Here is a 26,609-nt window from a genome sequence, read left to right as displayed (position 1 = left end):
CTCCTAGGTTTAATTCCTGTAAAGTTCAGTGACTGTGTTTTTTTAACTCCAGGGTGTGCTTCAATAACTTGTAATGTTGTACTATTGTTTTGAGAAGGGCTCAATAGACTATCAATTGTTAGACTCAAGATACTACAAAATATTTATCCTATACATACAAATATTTCAAAAAATGTCATAATTTTGAGTATTTTCGCTTATGAATATCACTTGTGTCTAGTATGGGAACATGTACTGTGTACTTTTATCTTCCTTTAAATTCTATTGTCATTTTACAAATGACCATTGACTTTGAACCTCTGATTGAGGTCCACTTAAGCCCATTAGTCAGGACAGACATTCTCATTGTGGTAGATTACTGTGTGAAAATAAATGAAGTCCCCTCACTATCTTATCTTAATGGGAAAAGGCAATACAGGCAAAGAATTTCCTTCTATTGTGTAGTCAAATCTGTCTATTGTCTAGTTTTCCAGATTTCAAGTTGATGTAGGCAATTCATCTTGTGCTTGTAGAGAATCATTGAAATGTCTGTGAGTGGGGTTTCCTAAACATGAATGTATAGCTGTTTAAAGGAAATACCATTATCTTAATAAACCCTTTTTAGCAACTTAATGCATTAATAAAATAAATTGGGGTCTTTTAATTAAAGGAAACCTGAAGTGAGAAAATTATGGAGACCGCCATTACTGACCTTGGTTTAAGAATACCAGTCACCTAGCTGCCTTTGTCTATATTCATATTGAAAATTCAGAGTGATGTTAAAACTCCTGATATTATAATTGTTGAGGTACTAAGAAAGTACTAAAACATTGGAACAGTATAAAAGCCATGAAACTAGCATTGTCAAGAGATGTCAACAATAGAAGCCTTTAATATTCTCCAAGTAAAAGTTTACATTAAAAGGCAAAAATGTGGTGTGCTCGTGGCAGTCTAGGAAGAGAGACCCCACAATATTTTTTGGAATGATATTTATTATTGTTCATTGAAAGGGAAACTATAATAATTTTAGGTCATATATATATATATATATATATATATATATATATATATATATATATATATTATACATTTTTAAACTGCTGTATTATATATTTATATGCTCTATATACAATCTTTGCTCTGCAAATATTAAAGTGATTGTTACCCCAACATTTCATATTTCTGATATGTCTCTGTTGTACTATGTACATGTGTTAAAAGTTACCCTATTCTCTTTGCATTGCTTCTTTTGTGTAAAATACCCAGTGACACTTCCAGTCCCCCCTGCTATCCTATATCAAACTGATCACGCTAGGCAGGAAGCATATCCATCCCAGCATGGTCAGTTTTCTGAAGGATACCCAGCTAGCAGGGTCGGGCAACTGGCTGGGTGCCCCCTTGCTAGGATCTGGCAACTGGCTAGGTGCCCTGTTGACTGGATCCTCAGAGATTGATGAACCTTGATACCTCAAGTCCCTCAAGGCAGTAGGCATCCCAATGCTGGTGATACTTTGGATCAGTACTGAGGTCATTTGACAGCACTGGAACCCTAACAATAGGGTGTCTCATTTAAAACCAAATAGCCTGGTTTCAAGGACTTGTTCTGCACACCAACTGCCACCTAGATCTTTCCGGGGTACTGGTTACCCAACCAGGGTTCCCTAGTGCACCTGAAGACACAGCAGTGACATCTGGGTCATGAAAAGATACAGGTGCCACTCTCCAGAAGATCACTACTACAAGGGCTGTTATGGCAAATGCGGCTACTGGCTACAGAGGTAATGTCCAGACTGCCAGGTTCTTGTGCAACACAAGCAATACACTGCAAAAGGGACTAATGTAAGGCGGCTGTAGGAATCTCGGACCAGACGGGTGACTTATGCCAGACAGGCAATAAACGATGAGACCCAGTGGTATCAGACCTAACAGCTGGTGAGCACTTAACCCTAGTATCAGTGACTGGCAGAGCAGTGGGCACCAGATCATCAGAGGCAGGCCGGGCAGCAGACTCCGAATCATCAGAGGCAGGCTCGGCAGCAGACATTGGATCATCAGAAGTAGGCTGGGCAGCAGATACCAGATCATCAGAGGCAGACTGGGCAGCTGGCATTGGCTCAGGCTGGGCTGGAACAGCAGGCATCGGCTCAGGCTGGGGTGGAACAGCAGACATTGGATCAGGCTGGGCTGGAACAGCAGGTATCGAAACAGGCTGGATTAGAACAGCAGGCATTGGAATCCTGCAAGTGATTTTAGGGCTCTGAGCAGATTGTTCTGTTGGTGGGGGAGTAGTGACAGTACTGAGAAGTGGAGCCGAAAAGGTGGCAGTAGTAGAGGAAGATATCTGAGAGGTTGCCATGGGTAACTGTGCTGTAGAGTGAGCCCTCAGTGGGTTAAATGCAGGGTAAGTGCAGCTAATTGAACCAGGGTACTGATATACAGGTAGTAAGGAATACTTAGTAGCAGCGGTGGTTGCTAAGGGTAATGAAAACAGGGATTCTTGGTGTTTAGAGGCAAATCTGAGTTGATGTGAATCAACGGAGACTGGGGATAGTATCTCTGAACAATCTTGAAGTAGAAGCTGAACAAAGTTCAGTTTACATTTGCTGCCCTGGCTGATCTTTGCTGCCATCTTTAGTGAATGGCGATGCTAATAAATAGCAGTGTTGGAGCACATTTGCGAAGTGGATAGTGTAGGGACAGTGCACTTAGTGCTAGGGAGGTTCCAGTCAAGAAGGGACAGTACAGGGACACTACACCTGGCTCCACCATCTGGGAACCCAAGAGAGTTGGGACAGAGACCTGCCTACTTGGTTATTAAGGCGCCTACACTGCTGTACTGCATGTCAGCCACCCCCTTCATCAGATGCTGTTCTGGTAATGCATGCATCCTACCAAAGTGTCCTCTCAAGTACAAAGACTGTGTTAAAAAACCGCCAACATTGTTAGGAGCTGCTATACCTGGGTTGCCTGTATTATTGAGGCTCTGTAGCCATAATGTTTGGAACTGTAAGTGAGCTCCTTGCCACTGTCCTCCACATGTTAATTGTTACTTCGGCTTTACCAAATAATAATTGTGCCACCTTCCTTGGTCTCTGGATACCTTTACTCCATCTTGGGTAACAATTAACTGGCCTGCCTACAAAATGGCTACTGGGAGACACCTGCTGGTGGCCACTGAAACTAGACTGCTCTGGAAACCACAGTGCTACCAGCAGGTGATCCAAGTCCTGACATCGGGGTCTGACATGGAGAAACTGCAACCATGGTAACCACACAAGTTCAGTTAAAAACCAAGCTGTCCAACAAAAGTAGCAGGTAAAAGGGTGAGACAAACCATTTAACAATGGCAGGGGCACTTTCAATGGCCAGCATTTAGTCATTTACTGTATATAAAACCTTTATGCCAAAAGAAAAACAATTGCTGCTGAAATTACTTAATAAGTGTTAGCTGGAGTTTAGCTTTAAATTTGTTAGTCACTTATGTAAAGTTTATCTAAATATGCTAGTCCATCTAACCTCTCCATTAATTGACAATAATGCTGTTCAATGGTGGCTACGTTGCTTCTCCATAAATACAGTGGAGGAGGGAATGTTGCCACCCTAAGACAGCAGATGTGTTATTGGCCAATCACCAGATAAAAATAAAGCAATATAATGAAGCCATCACATCCAATAATCGGTAGGCTACAATATATAATTTTTTTGATTAATTACGCTTTAATGCTGTCAATATTTTTGAGACTAGGTTTCTACTGGTAGCAGTTAGGCAGTGAAAAAAATATTTTGAACATTGTTGGTGTTCACTAGAAGGTATCTTCTACAGTATATACAGCTGATCAGAGAATTTGCTTAAAAAAAAAAACAAAAACTATAATAAACTAATAAGACAGTATTAAATGGAAGTGGGTAAATCTTTGGACAATTTTATGAGCACACTTTCTGAAGACTACCTTGGACACAAGCCAGATTGGAAAGGATGTAGTAGATCATTGTCAGAGAGATAATGAGAAAGTTTGCTGTAAACAAGCTGTTAAAGTCTGAAGAGGTAAAACACGTCAGTGTTCAGGGAAAGATTCTTGGCTGCGCTGAATGGAAAGCAAAGCGCTGCATAAAAAGCAAAGCGTGCACATCTTGAGGTAAAGTTCAGTCCATGTTGTAAAGCATTGACTGGTGAAGTAGGTTCAGCTAGCAACATAGTTTTAAAAATACTAAAAGAACAAGCTAGACCACTGTTTGAGGCAATCCAATAACCTTTCTTTATTTTTGTATGCATAAAAGATTATGTTTAACAGAAGATTATAAAATGACACTTAATGCATATTTTTATAACTTGGTTTATGTAAAAAGTTTTAAATGCCAATTTTTTTCCATAACTGACTTTGGATCCTCAGTGTCATTGACCAACCCTAACACATGCTGGCTATATTATTAGGTACCAAATAGATGACTTCCCTTTCATGGAAACATAATATAGCATATAGAATTGCTATACAAGCCAAGTTGTAATTTAATGTGCATCTGATGGAATTTTCTGTAAAATTCAATGCGATATGTCAACCTGGAGGTGTTCTGTACACCAACAGTATACAGAAATGTCATTTTCTGCTTGTGTGATTGGCTCACTGATTTTCCTAGAGGCCTGCACTAAGATACAAGTCAAATTTTAGGTATTAGCCAATAAGAAATTTCAGTTTTGGCGAGATACTCCCTTGCAGTTTTTCACATTAGAACCTTGAAAGTGTACCAGCTAATTATAATGAACCAGTCTCTGGTTTATTATTCCGTTCAGTCTGAAAAAGACCTGGTGAAACAAACAGCTATTTCTTCAGAGAAACAAAATGTAGGAATCTGCTACAAAGTTTGTTAAAATCTCTGCAATGTACACCGATCACCCAGAGGGGATTGTTTTTTTCTCAGCAAAAGTGGAGTTACTCTTTAAGTGTCAGGTTATGTCCAACAGAATTCTCCAGATAGCCCAGTTCTTGCAGACATTCACCAGTCGAGTCATTCATAATGTTGAACAATCAAATCACTGGGGAATTGCAAGGCAAATTGATTTTTTGTATAACCCTGCATGAGAGCGTGATTGCAACCCACTATAGGGAATCTCACCACTGAAGTCTCAGAGATGTGGTATATAAGGCTGTTTTATAAAGTTCATACCATCAGTGCCGGCTTGATACTGAAATATCAATCTTAAAGTGGTTCTAAAGGCATTTTCTGCAAGGTAAAAAACCTTCTGTGATCAGGATTTTTATTAAGAAATCTAAGTTTTCTAGCCCTAGCTACCGTGTAGATCTTTTCTACATTATTTTAAAGCTATTACTGCAATATACGTTTTTAAGTATGCAGAGATTACACCTCTTTCCTCCAGGCACAAAGAGTGCCACCTTGAAATTTACAATGACCTTAAAGTGAACAAACAATAATGGGGTACTTTGACTTAGTAGTGGGCTTAAGCACTATGTGGCCATATAGTGTGACCAAATCCCCATATTTTTTGCTTTTTTGCTGAGTATGTTCAGGTGTTTTAACCACTTGCTTACTGGGCACTTAAACCCCCCCTCCTGTCCAGGCCTATTTTCAGCTTTCAACGCTGATGCACTTTGAATGACAATTGCACGGTCATACAACACTGTACCCAAATGAAATTTTTATAATTTTTTTCCCACAAATAGAGATTTCTTTTGGTGGTATTTGATCACCTCTGCGGTTTTTATTTTTTGTTAAAAAAATGTAAAAAGACCAAATTTAAAAAAAAAAAAAAAATTATATTTTGTTATAAAAAATTTAAAACAGGTAATTTTTCTCCTTCATTGATGTACACTGATGAGGCGGCACTGGTGGGCACCGATAGGTGGCAGTGATGGGTGGCAGTGATGGGCACTTATGGGTGGCAATAATGGGCACTGATCGGTTACACTGATAGGCAGCACTGCTAGGTGGCACTGATTGGCACCACTGGTGGGCATTAATAGGTGGTACTTGTGGGCATTGATAGGTGGCACTCATGGGCATTGATAGGTGGCACTGGTGGGCACTGTCAGGTGGCAATGGCAGGTGACACAGATGAGGCATAATTGCCTCTTCCTCTTCAGGACCGATGTCCCTTGTAGATGAGCCGGTGATCGGCTTTTTTCTGTCAGCATGAGGAGAAAAAGAAAACAATTACCGAGCTTTTGTTTACATCATGTGATCAGCTGTCATTGGCTGCTCGGATTGGTGATCACCCGAGTCTCAGTCTCATAGGGAGCGTGCACAGGGGAGGTCATATGACGGCCTCCTGGAAATTCAGGTCCGCGCTGTGGCCGTTATTCGGCTATAGCGCAGATGTCAAGTGGTTAAATAGCCTTGCAGGATTTTGATGTCATTTTAGTATGTGTGCGCTGTAATCTTTTCCTCTTAAAGTGAACAATTCTGCCCCAAGTGTAAAATAGTGATAGTTTTATCAGAACACGATATTTAAACATCAGAATTATACTGAAAAAGAATATTTTGAAGCACACAGCTAACTTCCTTGCCAGTTATTCCTTAGCTAAAACCTGAATTGTACTTATTTTGTTGAATATGTCTAGCACAGAAAGAGGGAACATACCAAACTTGCACACGTCAGTTTCTCAATGTCTCTACTTACATAGCCCAATGTTATTCATAGCTCTATTGAAGAGCCAGTCCTCTCAAAACTGATATAAGGAGATGCAGCTTTAATTTCTTTTGAATTCCAACAGTAATATCACTGCACCTGAGTGTCCAGCAACTATATCTAACCTTTAGGGTGGTGTCTTATGGCGCGTACACACGACTGGACTTTTTGGCATCAAAGGTCTGATGGAACGAATCCATCGGACAATTCGATCGTGTGTGGGCTTCATCGGACCTTTTCTGTTTAAAAATCCGACGGACCTTAGAAATAGAACAAGTTTCAAATCTTTCTGACGGACTCGATTCCTATTGAAAAATCCATTTGTCTGTATGCTAGTCCGACGGACCAAAAACGACGCAAGGGCAGCTATTGGCTACTCGCTATGAACTTCCTTATTCTAGTCCGGTCGTACGTTATCACGTTCGAAATGAACGGACTTTGGTGGCATCATGTGTAAGCAAGTCCGTTTCGTCAGAACTCCGTTGAAAAGTCCTTCGGAGTTCAGTTCGACGAGAAATCCACTCGTGTGTACACTGCATTACTCTCACTGGTGGATATTTAGTTTATTTTCCATATGTAGGCATGTTAAAGAAGTGTGACTTCATTGCTTGGCTCCATAGGAGCTGAGCTGGGAACTTTGGTGCGGAGCTCTTGACCTCAGGGGCTGTGAGAGATATAAGAGCCTAGTAGATCATTGAATCCATCACTCACAACTTTGGACTTAGCACTTTGTTTGGACACTTAAGATAACTTTCACCTGATCTTGAACATAATTTTTTGTATCCTGTTTACTTTATATAATACAAAATGACTAGACACATGTTAGTAAGAAAATGTTTAATTTGAAGCATTGAGATTTGAGCATTGAGATTTGATGAAATGGGGTGAAAGAAACTGTCTGTAACAAAATGACTGAAAGTCACGTCAAAATACAACTTAAAGTGATTTTAGGGACTCTTTTTTTATATGTAGTACATTCATTCAGCAATATCATCTCCCGATGAAGTGAACTAAGATTCATGAAACACGTTGAGAGAGTTATGGAGTGACTGAGTCATCCTGTTTTCATGTCTTTATTGTACATGACCATAGTGACATATTGTATATATACAGTTGCGCTCAAAAGTTAGTCCAAAAAACTATGTAATAATAAATGGCTTCATGTGATTGCTATCCTTAAATAAAAGACAGTTTTTTAGCATGATCAGTCATATTTTCAATAATAATGCCAAAATTTGACAATTTCTGCCAGGGTATGCAAACCTTTGAGCACAACTGTATATTACTCAATGGCTAAACTACCAGGGTTGCAGCAGTCGCACTTGCAACCGGGCCCTGGAGTTCCGCCATTGTGAGGGTGAACCTCCCGCTGTCCGTTCCGCCACTATAGGGGGCCGATAGCCGCTGATTGGAGGCTGAGCGCTGTCACTGCAGACTGCCCTGCCTAACCTCACCACGCATGACTGCAGAGAGAAGCCATGTAGGGAGGCAGAAACTGAAGGACAGACCAGCTGATGACCAATAGAGTTAAGGGGGAGGAGCTCTGCGAGGAGACCCCACGTCAGCAGAGCCATGACTGGAGGCACATGAAGAGATATACTGAGGGAGGGGGACTAGAGTTATGTCTCTCTACACTGTGTTCATCAATAGAAACAACCAGCCCCATGGCTTAGGATGGCAAAGCACTCCTTTCCTCCTCCCTCTCTCTTCCCCAAGCTAAAAGACTGACTGAGGACTGCACTGTCCACTGTTAACTCTTTCCGGTAAAACTGGAAGTTCAGAGAAGCAGCCCTGAGAGATCAGGACCAAGCAGCTGTATTGAAAGTTGTAAACTCCAAATGCTGGGGTAAGAATTTTAAAAAATAGTTTGCAATAATATGTTAATTGTATTGTGCTCATTGTTAAACTAAAAAAGTTTTGGGTTTAATATTACTTTAATGCTCCTGTATAACAAGTCTAATCAAGTCCCAAATCCAGTTACTATGTTCCGCAAAAGCCTCAAAGTAAATAAAAACTTCCTTTACCTACCCTACCTGATTTGGTCAAATCCTCTTTCATTTATATCAAACAACCCCCCACTCCCAGACACTGCAGCTCACAGTGAGTTTCGGCAACATAGGCAGTGCTGTCAATCCAGAAAGCAGTGGACATGACGAAGTATGGCCAGGTGATGATTCACAAGCTACAGGCTTGTAAAAAAAGAAGTGACTATGCTCACCCCTGCAGAATTTTTTTATCCTGTTGTAGTACAAGCAAATTATTCAGTGAGTGATGATTAATTTATATGTGGCAGAAAATAAAGTATAAACTGTCCTGGGTTTTAAAACCTGTTTGAATGTAGTATAAGCTTTACAGTCTTTACATCAAATCATACTTTTTTAAGCCAAGGACAGTGACACATGTGAATGAAAAAATATAATTAGCCCATTGATAAGGTAAGCCAGTATGCTGTTTTCACTTCTGTCTTTGCCGTGGCTGCAGGTTGCGTTTTCTTTTTGCCATTATTGATGTAAAAGTTTTTTTTATCTTGGCCAGAGTGTGGATGTAAACTGCAATTCAGAATTACAACTTGCAACATTTAGAACAGAGCTGTCACTTGGCTGGATACTGGGAAATTCAGAGTCCTTATTCCAATTTTGATCTAAATCTTCAAAGTCCCACTGCAAAAAGAAGAGTATCAGTTTGTGTATTAGGCGATTTGAAATGCTTGTACAAATTATTGCAGATTATCGTCTTTTCACGAACACACACACTGACAATTACCATTACTGATCCTCATATCATGAAATTCACAATTCCCGTAGAATAAAATATTTATCACACATAACATAATCAAATAAATATATAAACTAAGTAATTTACCAAAAATTACAAAATGTAATACCCCAAAGGCAGATTCTTGCAAAAATATGTGTTTTCTTTCAGACTGTATGCATAGAAAATGTTAAAAAAAAATGAAAAGTACAGTTTTGTTAATAAATTTTCATTATATCAATTTTACAAAAATATATATTTATCAAATATTTTAATAGTACTTTAAACATCTATAACCCCAATTCCAAAAAAGTTGGGATGTTGTGTAAAGTCAACCTAAAAACAGGATGCAATGATTTGCAAATCTCATAAACCCATATTTTATTCACAATAGAAAATATCAAATGTTGAAACTGAGAAAATGCACCATTTTAAGAAAAAAAAAAGGAAATTTTGAAATTGATGGCAGCAACATGTCTCAAATAGGTTGGGACAGGGCAACAAAAAGCTGAAGAAGTAATTCGTACTAACAAGGAAGAGCTGGAAGAACATTTTGCAACTAATTAGGTTTATGATCAACAGGTCAGTAATATGGTACCAAATACAAAAAAACATAGAAGTTCATAACATGTAATTCATAGGTTAAAGCAGCACTTAAAGGTAATAGGAATAAACATGAAATAGTGGTGGGGTGCCCTATAAAGGGCAAGTCCAAAAGAAACTTTGGTATTCCTAAGGAATGTTCACATGGTATCTTGTCAAATAGATTATAGGCCTTCACTGCACCACGTGACACCGCTCCCCTCAAAATAAACACTCACCAGAACGATATGATATAACCGTTTTGGTATTTAGATGGATATTTGGCAAGCAGCAAAACCACTTTAAAATCCTTATCGGTAATCATAAAGGGTTAATGCATCTCTTCCAACAGATATGGTCAGTCAACACAGGATTTCCACTTGCTGGCTCATTGCTGGCTCATTAGCTCGTCACATAAGGAAAAAACAATCCTCATAGCGTGAACCTGTTTAAAAGTTTTATTCCCAGCAAAGGCACCCACCTTTAAGATTTACACTTCCAAAATATTGAATATACGCCTATTGAGAAAGATGTAATGATGAAACGTGTCTAGGCGTGACCAGACGGCTTGTTGTACCTATCAGCTGTTACGATCTCCACCCGGGTATCACCACGGACAAGATTTTGGTTATACCATGAGATGCTATTTTATATTCAATGTTTTGTAAGTGTAAATCTTAAAGGTTGGGGTGTCTTTGCTGGGAATAAAACTTTTAAACAGGTTCACGCTATGAGGATTGCTATTACCTTATGTTACGAGCGAATGAGCCAGCAAGTAGAAATCATGTTTTGACTGACCATATCTGTCGGGAGAGATGCATTAACCCTTCATGATTACCGATAAGGATTTTAAGGAAGTGGTTTCGCTACTTGCCAAAAATCCATCTAAATACCAAAGCAGTTATATCATATCGTTCTGTTGAATGTTTATTTTGGGGGGAGCGGTGTCACGTGGTGCGGTGAAGGCCTATCATTTATTTGACAAGATACCATATGAACACTCCACAGGAATACCAAAGTTTCTTTTGGACTTGCCCTTTACACCACTATTGGTGTTTATTCCTATTACCTTTAAGCGCTGCTATAACCTATGAATTACATATTATGAACTTCTAGGGTTTTTTTACTTGAGGTCAGTAATATGATTGGGTATAAAATGAGAGTCAGAGTGTCTCAGAAGTAAAGATGGGAAGAGGTTCACCAATCTGTGAAAAGCTGCGTCTAAAAATTATTGAACAATTTCAGAATAATGTTCCTCAACGTAAAATTGCAAAGACTTTGAATATATCATCATCTATAGTACATAAAATCATCAAAAGATTCTGAGAAACTGGAGAAATCTCTGTGCCAAAACATAATATTGGATGGCACTGCCTTAAAAACAGGCATGATTCTGTGATGGACATCACTGCACGGACTCAGGAATACTTCCAAAAATCATTGCCTGTGTCTTGAGCTACCCAAGCCATATTTGAACATGACCCAAAAAAAACGCTGCCATCTTCTCTGGGCTAAAGCTCATTTAAAATGGTCTGTTGCAAAGGGGAAAACTGTTCTGTGGTCAGATGGATCGAAATTTGACACGTTTGATTACAACTATACACTATCATTGTATTCTGATGGCTGGGAAACCTCCCGCTGCCAGCATACAACAGCACAGCGGGAGGGATTCCTCCATCAACACTGACTGTGTTGATGGGAGAATCAAGCAATTTTCTTTCCTTTAAACCCTGTTTGAAGGAAAGAAAATTGCATAGCATATGGCCTGCCTAAACAGAACTCTTTTCTGGAACCCTCTGGAACTCTTATCTTTTCTGCTCTGCTACTCTGGTTCCCTATTTTAATTTTTCACCAAATTTATACGAGCCACAGTAACGTTCATGACATGTTTAATCTCCCAATCTTTTTTGGTTCTTTTAAGGCCCACTGAAACACTGTTAACTGATATCTGAGACTTAAGGAACGTCTCAGTAAATAATTGATGGTAATCTATGTTTTGCTTTTTGAAGAGGGTGATTCTGTAACAGTTCTGTATCAATTCTCATTAAAAAGTCTTGAATTTTGTGTTATTGTTCTGTACTGCACTGTCCCAATGTTTAAAGTCTGCAATAAAATATTTTTTTTAGATGAAATGATAACTAAACCAAAGAATAGAAATGTAATATATTACAGCTTACCAGTGCTTAGATGTTGTGGCTGCATTTGTTTTCAGGCTAAGGGATTTTTTAGCAAGTACAGAAAATACCTGTTGATTATGCAAAAAATGCAGCGTCCTTGTCACTTCCTGTCAGGTGAACGTACAGCAAAAACAATGTTATCTTCTTCCTATAAACTACTAACCTCCCAATCCCCATGTCCAGCCAAGGCTCCCTCCATAGACTCAGTAAAGTGAATGAGTTTACCCACCCAAGTACAGGGAGTGTATTATTTTACAGGTCTGGCTTACATGTACTGTATATCTTTAAAAATTGAATAAACTATACTTTGCTTTTAAGCCATCCTTTATGATGCATACTAAAATGTGATATGCAATGTTCCTTTTGCAATGTACTTATGTAGAAAATTATGAACTGAGATGACAATAGTAGTTTTAAACTCAAATAGTAATCCTTTACAAAAGTTCTGTCTACATACATTTAGTTTCGTAACATTTCAGACTAGGTCACTAGTCACAAAAGTTAAGTTAATAAATGGAACATTTCCAAAAAGAGATACACAAGTCGTTGAACAAATCTTCAAACATTTCCCACTTAGTATTTCCCCAGGCGTAAACATATCAGGACCCTCAGCTTCACTTCACTTTCCCAAGAAGATTCTCTCTAGGGCTTTTCAATACGATGAATTCTCTTGAGAGCATGCAAGCCTCTGGACCGTGGAAATTGATGGTTTTAGTAAATCAGCAGCATGAAATAAATTGTGATGGGTGACTGGTCTGTGGCTTGGTTTTCCATTTCACAGATGTATTTATGAAGCAAAGGACAGACTTATAGTGTGGTTCTAGCATTTACTCTACATATGATCTCAAAGAAAGTATCATGGTTCATGTGATGTTACATAAGTTTGTGCAATGATAAAAATAAAGTAATAAGTAGTAGTAGTAGTAATGAAGTCTCCTCTTCTACATTGACTATATGAATTGCACTAAAAAAAAATAAAATATTTCCAAAAGAGATAATACATAATTGGAAATGACTTTCACATAAAAATATAAGGATACACCGCTCAACACCAATTTACATTTACAATTTTAACTCTTCAGAAACAGTTAGTTCATCTGATAGAGAAGGTAGGTAAGATCTTGTGTAAATGCAGTAAAACCAAACTGACTGCAATACAGAGCAAATGTCTATATGATAGGAGAGTAATTGCTACCATTAATTGAAGACTAGTCAAGGACTGGCAATCTGACAGCTGGACTGGCCAAATCATGCCTTTGGGAAGCACTGAATTGATTTTAAAATAGTCAATGTGTATAAAAAATGTAACCTACATTTTTCATGTGCAATCTATTTCATAATATATGACCTCTAAGCGCATCTGTATTATGTGCCTTCATATTAATGCTAGCCATACAGCAAATGATTACATACATACCTTTTTAGAACAAGAAAAATTTGCACACTGGAAATCCTTTGTTGTGTAAGAACATGAGGTAACTAAAAATCCAATTTGCGGGTGGAATAATTGTTCAGAGAAAATTCCTATCTCTACATTGTACTGATTGTTTGGACAAAAGGCACTGCAAGATTCATTATCTGCCTACATATAGGAGTTACAGCTATCTATTTATAGCAATCAAGACTCATTACATGCAGAGGATTTACAATAGCCATAGCAGTCCACATGGCCGTTATGGGGCCTGGGGGTTGAAGGGGGCTCCATTAGGGGAAGTTGAAGCATTTTATACGTGAAAAATCTGTGTCCAACCTGTAAGGAAAAAGGTTGAAACTTGCACAAATAAACGCTGGGAAGTTTCAAACTAAAGTATATGTCTTGCAGCCATAAATCTGCTTGAATATAAAGGCACAACGGTAGTGACCAAAGGATCATCGCCTGTCAGGAGCCTGGGCAGGAGACAATAAGCTTACAGCTTCCCATGACCAATAGTGGAGCTGGATGGTATGAGTGAGCTATACTCGATCTGATGCTTGGAAAAACATGATCCCGTTGATCTATCAGGTACTGTTCATAGAAAATCTGTGTGCATGTGAAGGGAACATTTATTCATCACTGTAATATTATGAATTGCAGAGCTCGCTGTTTACATGGATCCTGTACGCCTGTGACATTTCCAATCAAGAAAAGCTGACATCAGATGTACAGGAGCAGACTTCAGAATTGTTGTCCCCAGTCACAGATCTCCCTGTGCGAGTTGCGTAGGAAGGAAAATGTGTTTAGCTGTTATAGGGTTGATTTAGTCCCCTAAGAGCTTCTGCTCATCCTAGCCAGCACTTTACCCTGAATGCAAGGCCCACCTTGTGTACAACACATTTTTCATTTATGTACATATATATTTATATTTATGTTTGGGGCTTGCTCTGATGTCAGGGAGAGGATCTGTGGCCCTCAGGTCTTTTTCCATTCCTGAACTGGGGGGGGGGGTGTCTCTCTTTGGGAGAACCTTTAACAGGTACTTTAAGGACAAACTTCGGCAGGTCCCTACACAGCAGGGTCCACCTGGTCTTGGCCTAAGAAAGCCGGAGTACTTGCCGGTGGGGAGTTTCAGGGATGCAGGTGCTTCCCCTTCTGAGGTTGGTTCTATTCTGTACTTTTTTGTGTGCTGTGATTTCATGGTTCATTTTTTTGTTCACAGGGATTTGACAAGCAAAGCACTGTGGAGCTTAAATTGAAAAAATGAACTCTGCCTAATGCACTCTTTTTCAGGCTGCAAAAAAATCCACAGGGGGGGTTGATTTACTAAAACTGGAGTGTGCAAAATCTGGTGCAGCTCTGCAAAAAAAAAACAATCAGCTTACAGGTTTTATTGTCCAAGCTGAAGTCAGAAGCTGATTGGTTAATATGCACAGCTGCCCGGGATTTTAGACTGTCCAATTTTAGTAAATTAACCCCACAGTGTCTTCTGAACTAAAAACTGACAGCTGTTTGAAGTTTTGCAAAAGAATCCTACAGTGTATGAAGTTTTTATTAAAGTTATAGAGTAATTATGTGCAGAAGTACTAGCAATTATGTCATATTATATAATACTCTGATGGTCATTTTTATTGCTGCTAATAATACTCTTTTTTGCGGCACAGTGGTGTAGTGGGTAGCACTCTTGCCTAGCAGTAAGAAGGGTCACTGGCTCGTATCCCAATCACGACACTACCTGCCTGGAGTTTGCATGTTCTCCCTGTGCCTGCTTAGGTTTCCTCCGGGTACTCAGGTTTCCTCCCACACTACAAAGACATGCTGGTAGGTTAATTGGCTTCTGTCCAAAATTGGCCCTAGTATATGAATGGGGACCTTGGATTGAGGGTAGGGACTGATGTGAGTGTGCAATGTACAGGGTTAGGGACAATTGTAGACACGCACCCACACTCACTCAGGTTGAACTGGATGGACTGGTGTCTTTATTCAACCTTAATAACTATGTAACTATTTAACTATGTAATTTACAACGAGGTCCTGAGATTTTGGATTGCAGACTATGGCGACAGCTCTCTTGCAACCTGTCCTTGATTTAGATATGATTTATCATAAACTGGTGTTAAAAAATAAAAAGCCCTGACAGGTAGACCCTATTGGTCTCTTCTGTCATAACTGCTTCTCCCTGCTTGTCAGCATTAAATGTACATGGAGCTGCAACTCAGCATGCATATACAGCACCACTCAATGCCACAATGATGTGACTCCCTTGTACACGCACAGGTGTGACATCATCACAGCCCAGCCAATCAGGTGGCCGAAGAGTACAAGCCCAAAAGGAAAACCAGGAGAAGAATGAGATGCCTGTGACAGCCAAGAGTACTGACACCACAGGGTTGGAAGGGATCACTTGGCAGGGAAGTCTGCCATAATGTGCTTTTATGCAGTGGATCAATGAGAGTAGGGAGGTGTAGCTGCAGGCATCATTCAGATATCCCCGCTCAAAGTCCATGACGTCATATGACATACCTTGGGCGGGAAGTGGTTATACAAACCTAAAGAAAACAAAGTCTCTTGTGTCTGTATTTTCCAACGCAGGGGTTTCAGCTTCAAAAAGCATTATAAGCAAATAGGTAATGAAAAATACTAAGCCACCTGTCTCCCTTCAGAAGCACCGCTGCTCTCATCTCCCAGACCAAGAGCTCTTCAGGCTCACTAAGTCTTAGCTACAACACATTGCTGCATGGGCCCACTCCTGGCCTCAAGATAGGGTTCTCCTAGCACCCCAGGCTCTCTCACTCTTCCAAGGTTTACAGACCCCCTCCAGTCCCCTGGACTCACTAGTTGCCTCAACTCTTTCAGTCCTACCGACTTGCTCAGCTGTCCCAACATTCCCAGCCCTGTCGGTGAGGAATCTCTTCCACATGGAGTACTGTGTCCAAAGTGGTTCACCTCTCCTGGCTAGACCATACACCCATCTCCAAACAAGGGCCCTGAGCTATGGCCAGCTTCTGGCTTATAAAATATATGCACACCTCTGCACTCACATGGCCTGCAGGTCTCTAGCAAGCGCGGGACAAAAGATTGAAGGCTTCGTCCCACCCAAGACACTTTGAAGCCTTCACGCTCCAGGTCCCGATCCAGGGGAAAAGCCAAAGAACATAGACAAGCCAGTCTCTCCACTCAGAAACAACACTCTGGAATTTTGCACTCTGCGTTAATATGAATACTGTGCATTTTCTACTTATCCTTACACAGTGGCAGGGCCTAGCACTGTCACAAATTATATATATTGTTCCCATGCATTATTTAAAAAACCCTATCCTTTCCCTGGTAAAAACAACAAAAAAGTAGCATTTTATATGTTGAACAAGTTCATTTTGAGGTTTAAGTTTTAATGCCAGGCCTTCAGTGAATCTATTTTGTGCTCAGAGTTATAAAAAAAAATAATAAAAAAAAAAAAAACACACTAAAATTGTCATACCTCAAACAGTCATTTTACATAAGCAGTATCCAGCAATGGTTCACCTCTTTGTAGTCTAGGAAGTTGTCTTCCCTGTTTATCCCTGAGAACATACCAGATTTCCAGAATTTTCTACAAAAGTCTAACAGACTATAAATACTGGGTCAACAACTCACATCAGTTGTAAATTCAGTTAATAGTCAGCTTTGATTGAATGCAGACACTGATTATCCAGTGAGATTTCTTTCAGTGATTTTGAACTTATTTTTGTGTTTCCCAGAAATTCCAGTTCCGCTTTAACCAGTAACACTGGAAGGTCACCCAATAATTTCAGTTTAGAAGTCTAAAAGCTGTTCTTTTCCATTATGGGGACAAGTATGCCTCTGTACCCTTTGGTCACTCGGTACATCTCAAAGAAAGTTATGAGAATTTAGAAATAGTTCTCATAAAGATAAAATATAATGACCATGACTGGGTGATTTGTGGAGACCTTAAATTATTGAAAAGAGCAGCTCTAGGACCTGAAAACGAATGCATATTTTGTGTAAAAATCCTGTCTCTACCCAAAGAAAATACTTCTGCCACCTCTTCATATAAAAAAAACATTTTATTAAGGCATTACACAAAAGTGGAACATTATTTAAATACCTCTGCAAGAAGTTACCAAAAAAGTATTTTTGCCATGTCAAACATTGGAAGACTGCAGTCAGATGAAAAATTCTAGTCTACAGTGACCGAAATTGAAAAAAAGGCCTGGAGTTCCTTTAAAAGCGTGGTTACTAAGGTCCTTGGGAAAAATAAGGACCAAGAATATGCACTAGTTGAAAACATGCTGGGAAAATCTAAACTTTTGGATGCTCAATGAGAGTTAAAATACATTTCTTGAATTCATACTTTTTTCCCAGAAAATCCAAGTGCAGTAATGTCATTCCTTATTTCTGTTACAAGGGATGTTTACATTCCTTATAATAGTAATAAAAGTGATAAAAAAATAATTAAAGGGACAGTGTAAAAAAATAAAAAATAAATTTAAAGCACCCCCCCATCCCTCCATACTTGTGCACAGAAGCGAACACATATGTAAGTCACACACGCATATGTAAACGGTCTTAGAACCACACATGTGAGGTATTGCTGTGAACATTAGAGTGAGAGCAATAATTCTAGCTCTGGACCTCCTCTGTAACTCTAAACAGGCAACCTGTAAAAAATTTTAAAGAGTCGCCTATGGAGATTTAAGTATCGTAGTTTGTCGCCATTACATGAGCGTGCGCAATTTTAAAGCATGACATGTTAAGTGTCTATTTACTTGGTGTAACATCATCTTTCATAGTTTACAAACAAAAATTGGGGTATACAGTTGAGCTCATAAGTTTACATACCCTGGCAAAATTTATGATTTCTTTCCATTTTTCAGGGAATATGAATGATAACACAAAAACTTTTCTTTCACTCATGGTTAGTGTTTGTCTGAAGCCATTTATTATCAATCAACTGTGTTTACTCTTTTTAAATCATAATGGCAACAGAAACTACCCAAATTATCCTGATAAAAAGTTTACATACCCCAGTTCTTAATACCGTGTATTGCCCCCTTTTACATCAATGACAGCTTGAAGTCTTTTGTGGATGAGGCTCTTTATCTTCTCAGATGGTAAAGCTGCCCATTCCTCTCGGCAAAAAACCTCCAGTCCCTGTAAATTCTTGGGCTGCCTTGTGTGAACTGCATGTTTGAGATCTCCCCAGAGTGGCTCTGTGATATTGAGGTCAGGAGACTGAGATGGCCACTCCAGAACCTTCACTTTATTCTGCTGTAGCCAATGACAGGTCGCTTGGCCTTGTGTTCATTGTCCTGTTGGAATGTCCAAGTACGTCCCATGCGCAGCTTCCTGGCTGATGAATGCAAATGTTTCTCCAGTATTTTTTGATAACATACTGCATTCATCTTGCCAACAATTTTGAACAAATTTCCTGTGCCTTTGTAGCTCACACATCCCGAAAACATCAGCGATCCAGCTACGTACCTTTTATCATAGGCCTTGTTGACTCCTCTCCAAATGTAGCGTTTATGGTTGTGGCCAAAAAGCTCAATTTTGGTCTCATCACTCCAAATGACTTTGTGCCAGAAGGTTTGAGGCTTGTCTCTGTGCTGTTTGGTGCATTGTAAGTGGGATACTTTGTGGCATCTGCATAGTAATGGCTTTCTTCTGGCTACTCAACCATGCAGCCCATCTTTCTTCAAGTGCCTCCTTATTTTGCATCTTGAAACAGCCACACCACATGTTTTCAGAGAGTTCTGTATTTCACTTGAAGTTATTTGTGGGTTTTTCTTTGCATCCCGAACAATTTTTCTGGCAGTTGTGGCTGAAATTTCAGTTGGACTACCTGACCGTGGTTTGGTTTCAACACAACCCCTCATTTTCCACTTCTTAATTAGCATTTGAACACTGCTGATTGGCATTCTAAATTAGTTGGATATCTTTTTATATCCGTTTCCTGTTAATACAGTTCAACTACCTTTTCCCACAAACCTTTTGACAATTCTTTTGCTTTCCTCAATGACTCAGAATCCAGAAACATCAGTGCAGCACTGGATGAAAGATGCAAGGATCTGTCAGGAGTCCAGAAACGCATTGGCCTTTTATACACACACACTAATTACAAGCAAACAGATCACAGGTGAGGATGGTTACCTTTAATAGCCATTCAAACCCCTTTATGTCAACTTGTGTGCATGTTATCAGGTCAAAATCACCAGGGTATGTAAACTTTTGATCAGGGTCATTTGGGTAGTTTCTGTTGCCATTATAATTTAAAAAGAGTAAACACAGTTATAATAAATAATAAATAAATTAGTAATAAATGGCTTCAGCCAAACACTAACCATGAGTGAAAGAAATGTTTTTGTGTTATTCATATTCTCTGAAAAATGGCCAAGAAATCATAAATTCTGCCAGGGTATGTAAACTTATGAGCACAACTGTATATTATGTTTTGTTTTTGTAAAATGAATTAACGTGTATTTAAAAAAAAATAGATAAAAAAAACTCTGAGCAAATACTGTGTGACATAAAATATTGCAACAATATATATATATAGATATATACTGTATATCTAGATATATCTATATATATCATATTTATTGGCGTATAACATGCACTTTTCCCCCCTTAAAATAGGGGGAAAATCGTGTGTGTGTGTGTTATACATCGATATAGGGCTGCCTCGGAGGGGAAGGAGGGAACGAGCGCCGCCGAAATACAGAGCCGCGATCTCCTGTGTACTCGGCTCGCAGTCACGCCCAGTCCCGCCTCCTGGGCGGCTCCTATGGCTGACGTCCGGGAATTGGACCGGTGTTATGTCCATCATAGGGGCTGAGGCAAGTGGCGGGACTGGGCGTGACTAAGAGCTGAGCCGAGTACACAGGAGATCCGGCTCTGTCTATTTCGGCAATGACAAGGCTGCAGATGGGCATGGATTAGCCTGCAATTATGGACAAGTCTGCAGATGGGCATGGATTAGCTTGCAATTATGGACAAGGATGCAGATGGGCACAGATTAGCCTGCAATTATGGACAAGGCTGCAGATGGGCACTGATTAGGCTGTAATGATGGGCAAGGATGCAGATGGGCACTGATTAGGCTGAAATAATGGGCAAGGCTGCAGATGGGCACTGACCAGGCTGCAATGATGGGCAAGGCTGCAGATGTGCACTGATTATGCTGCAATGATGGACAAGGCTACAGATGGGCACTGATCAGGTTGCAATGATGGGCAAGGCTGCAGATGGGCACTGATTAGACTGCAATGATGGGCAGGGCTGCTGATGGGCACTGATCAGGCTGCAATGATGGGCAAGGCTGTAGATGGGCACTGATCAGGCTGCAATGATGGGGAAGGCAAGGCTGCAGATGGGCACTGATTAGGCTGCAATGATGGTTGAGGCTGCAATGATGGGCAATGGCGAGGCTGCCGATGGGCACTGATCAGACTGCAATGATGGGCAATGGCGAGGCTGCAGATAGGCACTGATCAGACTGCAGTGATGGGCAATGGTGAGGCTGAAGATGGGCAATGGCAAGGCTGCAGATGGGCACTGATCAGGCTGCAATGATGGGCAATGGCGAGGCTGTAGATGGGCACTGATAAGGCTGCATTGATGGATACTGATGCTTATTTTGCTCCAAAATTCTTTATTTAAAATCTAATTTTTTTCCCTGAAACTTCCCTCTTAAAATGAAAGGTGTGTGTTATACGCCAATAAATACGGTATGTATATATATATATATATATATATATATATATATATATATACACAGTGCCTTGCAAAAATATTCACCCCCTTGGCTTTTTACCTATTTTGTTACATTACAGCCTTTAGTTCAATGTTTCTTTAATCTGAATTATATGTGATGGATCAGAACACAATAGTCCAAGTTGGTGAAGTAAAATTAGAAAAATATATACACTATTTTTCAGAAATAAAAAAACGATAATTGGCATGTGCGTATGTATTCACCCCCTTTGTTATGAAGCCCATAAAAAGCTCTGGTGCAACCAATTACCTTTAGAAGTGACATAATTAGTGAAATGATGTCCACCTGTGTGCATTCCAAGTGTCACATGATCTGTCATTACATATACACACCTTTTTGAAAGGAACCAGAGGCTGCAACACCTAAGCAAGAGGCACCACTAACCAAACACTGCCATGAAGACCAAGGAACTCTCCAAACAAGTAAGGGACAATGTTGTTGAGAAGTACAAGTCAGGGTTAGGTTATAAAAAAAATATCCAAATCTTTGATGATCAAATCTATCATAACCGTATAGAAAGAACATGGCACAACAGCAAACCTGCCAAGAGACGGCCGCACACCAAAACCCACGGACTGGGCAAGTAGGGCATTAATCAGAGAGGCAGCACAGAGACCTAAGGTAATCCTGGAGGATCTGCAGAGTTCCACAGCAGAGACTGGAGTATCTGTATATAGGACCACAATCACCCAAAGAACACCATCCCCACAGTGAAACATGGTGGTGGCAGCATCATGCTGTGGGGATGTTTTTCAGCAGTCGGGACTGGGAAACTGGTCAGATTTGAGGGAAAGATGGATGGTGCTAAATACAGGGATATTCTTGAGCAAAATCTGTACCATTCTGTGTGTGATTTGAGGCTAGGATGGAGTTTCACGTTCCAGCAGGACAATGACCCCAAACACACTGCTAAAGCAACACTTGTTTAAGGGGAAACATGTAAATGTGTTGGAATGGCCTAGTCAAAGCCCAGACCTCAATCCAATAGAAAATCTGTGGTCAGATTTAAAGATTGCTGTTCACAAGCGCAAACCATCCAACTTGAAGGAGCTGGAGCAGTTTTGCAAAAAGGAATGGGCAAAAATCCCAGAGGTAAGATGTGGCAAGCTCATAGAGACTTATCCAAAGTGACTTGGAGCTGTGATAGCCGCAAAAGGTTGCTCTACAAAGTATTGACTTTAGGGGGGTGAATAGTTATGCACATTGACTTTTTCTGTTATTTTGTCCTATTTGTTGTTTGCTTCACAATAATAAAAAAAACATCTTCAAAGTTGTGGGCATGTTCTGTAAATTAAATGATGCAAATCCTCAAACAATCCATGTTAATTCCAGGTTGCGAGGCAACAAAACACAAAAAATGCCAAGGGGGGTGAATACTTTTGCAAGGCACAGTATATATTCTAAGTAATTTTCTAGCAAAAAATACAGATTTAAACTTGTAAACAACAAATGTCAGAAAAGGCCTGGTCGGGATGTAGATAAGCAACAGTTGCAGCTTCACTTGTGAAGGAAAAAGGGACTTTGGCTAACTTTAAGATGAAAATAACCAAGTTTAATAGCTTTTGTAAATATATTCAAAGTTAGCCAAAAAATAGGTGTTATGTAATAATTTGTCATTAGGACTTTCACTTAGTTACATACTACAACATAAATAAGTCAACACAAGTTGTGAAAAAAACTGTACATGGTGGAGCAAGTCTGAGGTCATTTTTGTATTTAGAACCCCATATTGTATAAAATCAGCATACATTTAAAAAAGGATTTAGGACCCTTAGTTTTGCAGACCTGTGTTATGGATAAGCCTGCATTGGCTGCTAAAATCCTCATTCAGAACACAATTATACTAAAAACAAACATGCCATATATCCATCACAGTATCATACTATTGCTATGTGAGTATGAATCTACATGTCCATGGTCAGCCAAAACACCACCCTTCTATGTCTTATAACCAGTACTGAAAATATAGCAAAACCCTTGAATTGGTTTTCACATCTTAACTGTATAAAGCCTATGCACATGCACACTTATTCAGGAGTTCATCGATCACATGGCTGTAAGTTCTTGCCTAAACGACTATTAAATAGATCAGTTTTTAATGGGTAAAAATTGTCATGTTCTTTTTCTCTATGGTATATGTGTATACACATATCCTCAGACGCAGATTTTTGGAGTTTTGGTTATGGATCAGAACACAGTGCACGTACACACCTGTGTACATGTCTCCATTGAAAACAATGCAGCTGCATTCAGATATGCAAAAAAAAAAGCTGCAACTGGGTTTTTTGTTTATGGCCATGGGAATGATGCCTTATAGTCAGGATCTTGTTGACAGAAAGATCCTGAGTAAAATATTCCGTAAACACGTGTATGTATATACACGCATAACATTCTTCTTCATGGTCACTGGTGCAATATATGCATGTATACGTGTGTAAATGTGTATGTATGTAAATTACTACACTCAAATATAAAAATGCATATTTTTGGTTTACAGCTCTGTACCCATCGCTGTATTACTGATCTTTACCTAGCTGTGTGCATTGTTCCATAGAGAACAATGTATGTATATTCAGATCGGTAAAAAACAGTAAAACACCTCTATGTTAGCCTATGTAGCCATACACACATAGGCGTTTACAGGAGTATTTGAACAGGAGGGTTTAAAGGTGGGAAAAAAAATGAGTGTTCTGAGAGGAGCAGAAAAAATGCACATAAACGCATCTAACATGTATAATCACATGCTCTCAAATGTATTCTACTGCCCAGAATAAATTAATATTAGCCGGTAGAATGCATTTACACTGAAACACCATACGCACATAAGCACCCATAAATTATATTTTAACATTGGGAGGTGTTTTTTCTGCCAAATTCTGACAAAAAATGCCACTTAATTTCATAAGCCTGTGTGCATTAGGCCTAATGAATATGATGTTTTCTTTGTGCGTAAATTTCATTTTGTATGTTTATAAATGATCCATCTAAAGAACATTCCAGATATCCCCCAAGATGTGTAGCTATACAATGCTAAAGTTTCTACAAAGATAATTTTATTTCTGCTGTCGGCCTTATGTTCTTATGAATAGCTGTCATTTGCGTTTGAAGAGATATCACAAGATTTTCCATCAAGATGTCAAAATGTTTTGTAACTTTTCACATAAGAACACAAATAGCTCTTTAGATGCCACATTCCTGAATAAATTCATTAATGTACTGTGATTGCACTCCACGCTTCCATTCTTACCATATATTTACTGTATATCCTCTGGGGAATTATCAATGGTTACTTCTCCATGGTATATTTCTTTGGAAAAAAGGGGGAAATTAAAGTATATCTATAGCCAAATTCTTTCTCTTTTCTTGTGTCGCACCTTCCTAGGTAGGTTGCTAGGATGATAGGCCAATTTAATTCTTTTTTTGATCCTCTGTAATCATTGAAGCAGCTATTGATTTCTAGATCTCACAGGCTGCAGGTTTAATTGCTTCCCCCGGCATTCTGGAGGCTTCCAGAACATACAGGGCTGGGAAAGTCAAATGGGAAGACTGAATATTCATTGTGCTGCAGTGAATCCCTGGGAAAATGTACCCAGTGGTACATAAATAGTCTGGGGTCTGGAGCAGCCCTTTCTTGTCCTGCTGGAGAAGTTTCCAGTTTTAGAGGCTGCTGCCCCTTTCCGGCAGTCCTGCTGAAGTCTGCTCACATTGTCATCAAGGTCCCAGCTACAGCAGGTCTATATTTATTTTTTTTTCCCAGAAGGTAGCAGGCCTATTTTTAATTACTTCTAGAGCTAAGGATTTGGGTCTAGAGAACCCATTGAGGAGTGCCTGGTGGGAGCTGGGAGGTCTTCAGCTGCCATGGGAAATTGTGAGAACTGATCCAAGCTCAAGAATCTAGTGTACTGTTCTACTTTGGTTTAAAGTCTGTTCAAATAATTTGCAAATATTGCAGTGTTTCCTCCTGCTACAAGTCAGCACATACCACCCCACCCCAACCCCTCTCCTGTTAATAAATTTTCAAACAAGCAATAAATCATAAAAATAAAATTCCATACACTGTTTAACCACTTCCCTACCGTAGGACGTCCATGGACATCCTTAGGTTGAAGTGGTTATACCAGCAGCTACAGGCATCATCTCTGCATCTTTTTTTTTCTGCAAGCAATTCCTTTTTTTGTAAAAGCCATTCTGCTAATTAGATGCTGGATGGCCTTTATAAGCAGCAGGAGGGGACATCCCCCCTTCCTCCCTCTGCCCACTGAAGCCTCTCTGGGCTCTCCTGTGTGATCAGAGAGCCCAGGATCTGATTTGGCGCTCCTGTAGGGTTACCACAGATGGCCCCTGGCCATCTCTATGCTCCTGTGAGGCTGGAGGCGACGTCATGACATCACTTCCAGTTTTGGCAGATGTAAACACTGCCGTTTTTTTTCCTCTAGAAAGCTGAGATCAATGTTTTTCATTTTCCTTTTGATCTCATGCTTTCCAGAGTATAAGAGATATTCGGACCCCAGATCTCTCCATAAAGGTGACCCGGCATGCGTTATTTCTATCACAAGGGATGTTTCCATTTTTCCATCCAAGTGATCAAAAAAATAAATAAATTAAAGGGACAGTGGAAAAAAATAAAATAAATAATGATTAAAAAAAAGTAAAGCGCCCCTGTCCCCTCGTGGTCTCACACAGAAACGACCGCATATATGTAGGTCATGCCAGCATATGTAAACAGTGTTCAACCACACATGTGAACTGTCGCCGCAAACATTCTCCTCTAGGGCCTCTGCTTAAAAATATATATAATGTTGGGACTTCTGAGTAATTTTCTAGCAAAAAAAAAAATGCTTTTTACATGTAGAAGAGAAATGCCTGATTTGGCCTGGTAGGGAAGCAGTTAATGGAGCCAGAGTGAATGGACTGTTGCCTGTGTGAATGGAAGCCGCTGCACTGTTTGGGGAAGAACCCATTAAAATCAGCGCTTCCTACAGGGGTAGCGCTACACCTGTATCAGTGATAATTATAAAATATTTGCTTTCTCGTGGTCAACAGGACAAATGGAAATGGTGACCTCTCCTCGGCACTGACATAAAAAAAAAGTTTGGGGCTTTACCTAACACTTAATGTCCAACTTTTGGCTTCCACTGGCTGTAATTTATGGATTTACTGTTTGAATACTCGCTTGTTTTTAAGTCTTTAGGCTGGTCATGTGATGCTACAGGGTCCTCTTCATATCTTCTATGGGCTAAGAAGTCCTGATGCAGAGAATTGTGCTGAGGTGATGATGTCAGTAGT

General features: G+C 39.7%; 1 protein-coding gene across 1 annotated transcript in view; it reads right to left on the bottom strand.

The window, feature by feature from the left end:
• Nucleotides 1-7,444: 7,444 nt before the first annotated feature.
• The window catches only part of TMEM44 (transmembrane protein 44), a 79,034-nt gene continuing 59,869 nt past the window's right edge, over nucleotides 7,445-26,609 (bottom strand). The window contains exon 10 of the mRNA XM_073626349.1: nucleotides 7,445-9,282. Coding sequence (XP_073482450.1) covers nucleotides 9,145-9,282 — 138 coding nt within the window. The 3' untranslated portion in view covers nucleotides 7,445-9,144. The remainder of the gene's footprint in view (nucleotides 9,283-26,609) is intronic.

The sequence above is a fragment of the Aquarana catesbeiana genome, linkage group LG04 (genome assembly GCF_042186555.1).
Source record: "Aquarana catesbeiana isolate 2022-GZ linkage group LG04, ASM4218655v1, whole genome shotgun sequence".
NCBI classification, from domain to species: Eukaryota; Metazoa; Chordata; class Amphibia; order Anura; family Ranidae; genus Aquarana; species Aquarana catesbeiana.
This window is presented reverse-complemented; position numbering and strand designations above follow the sequence as displayed.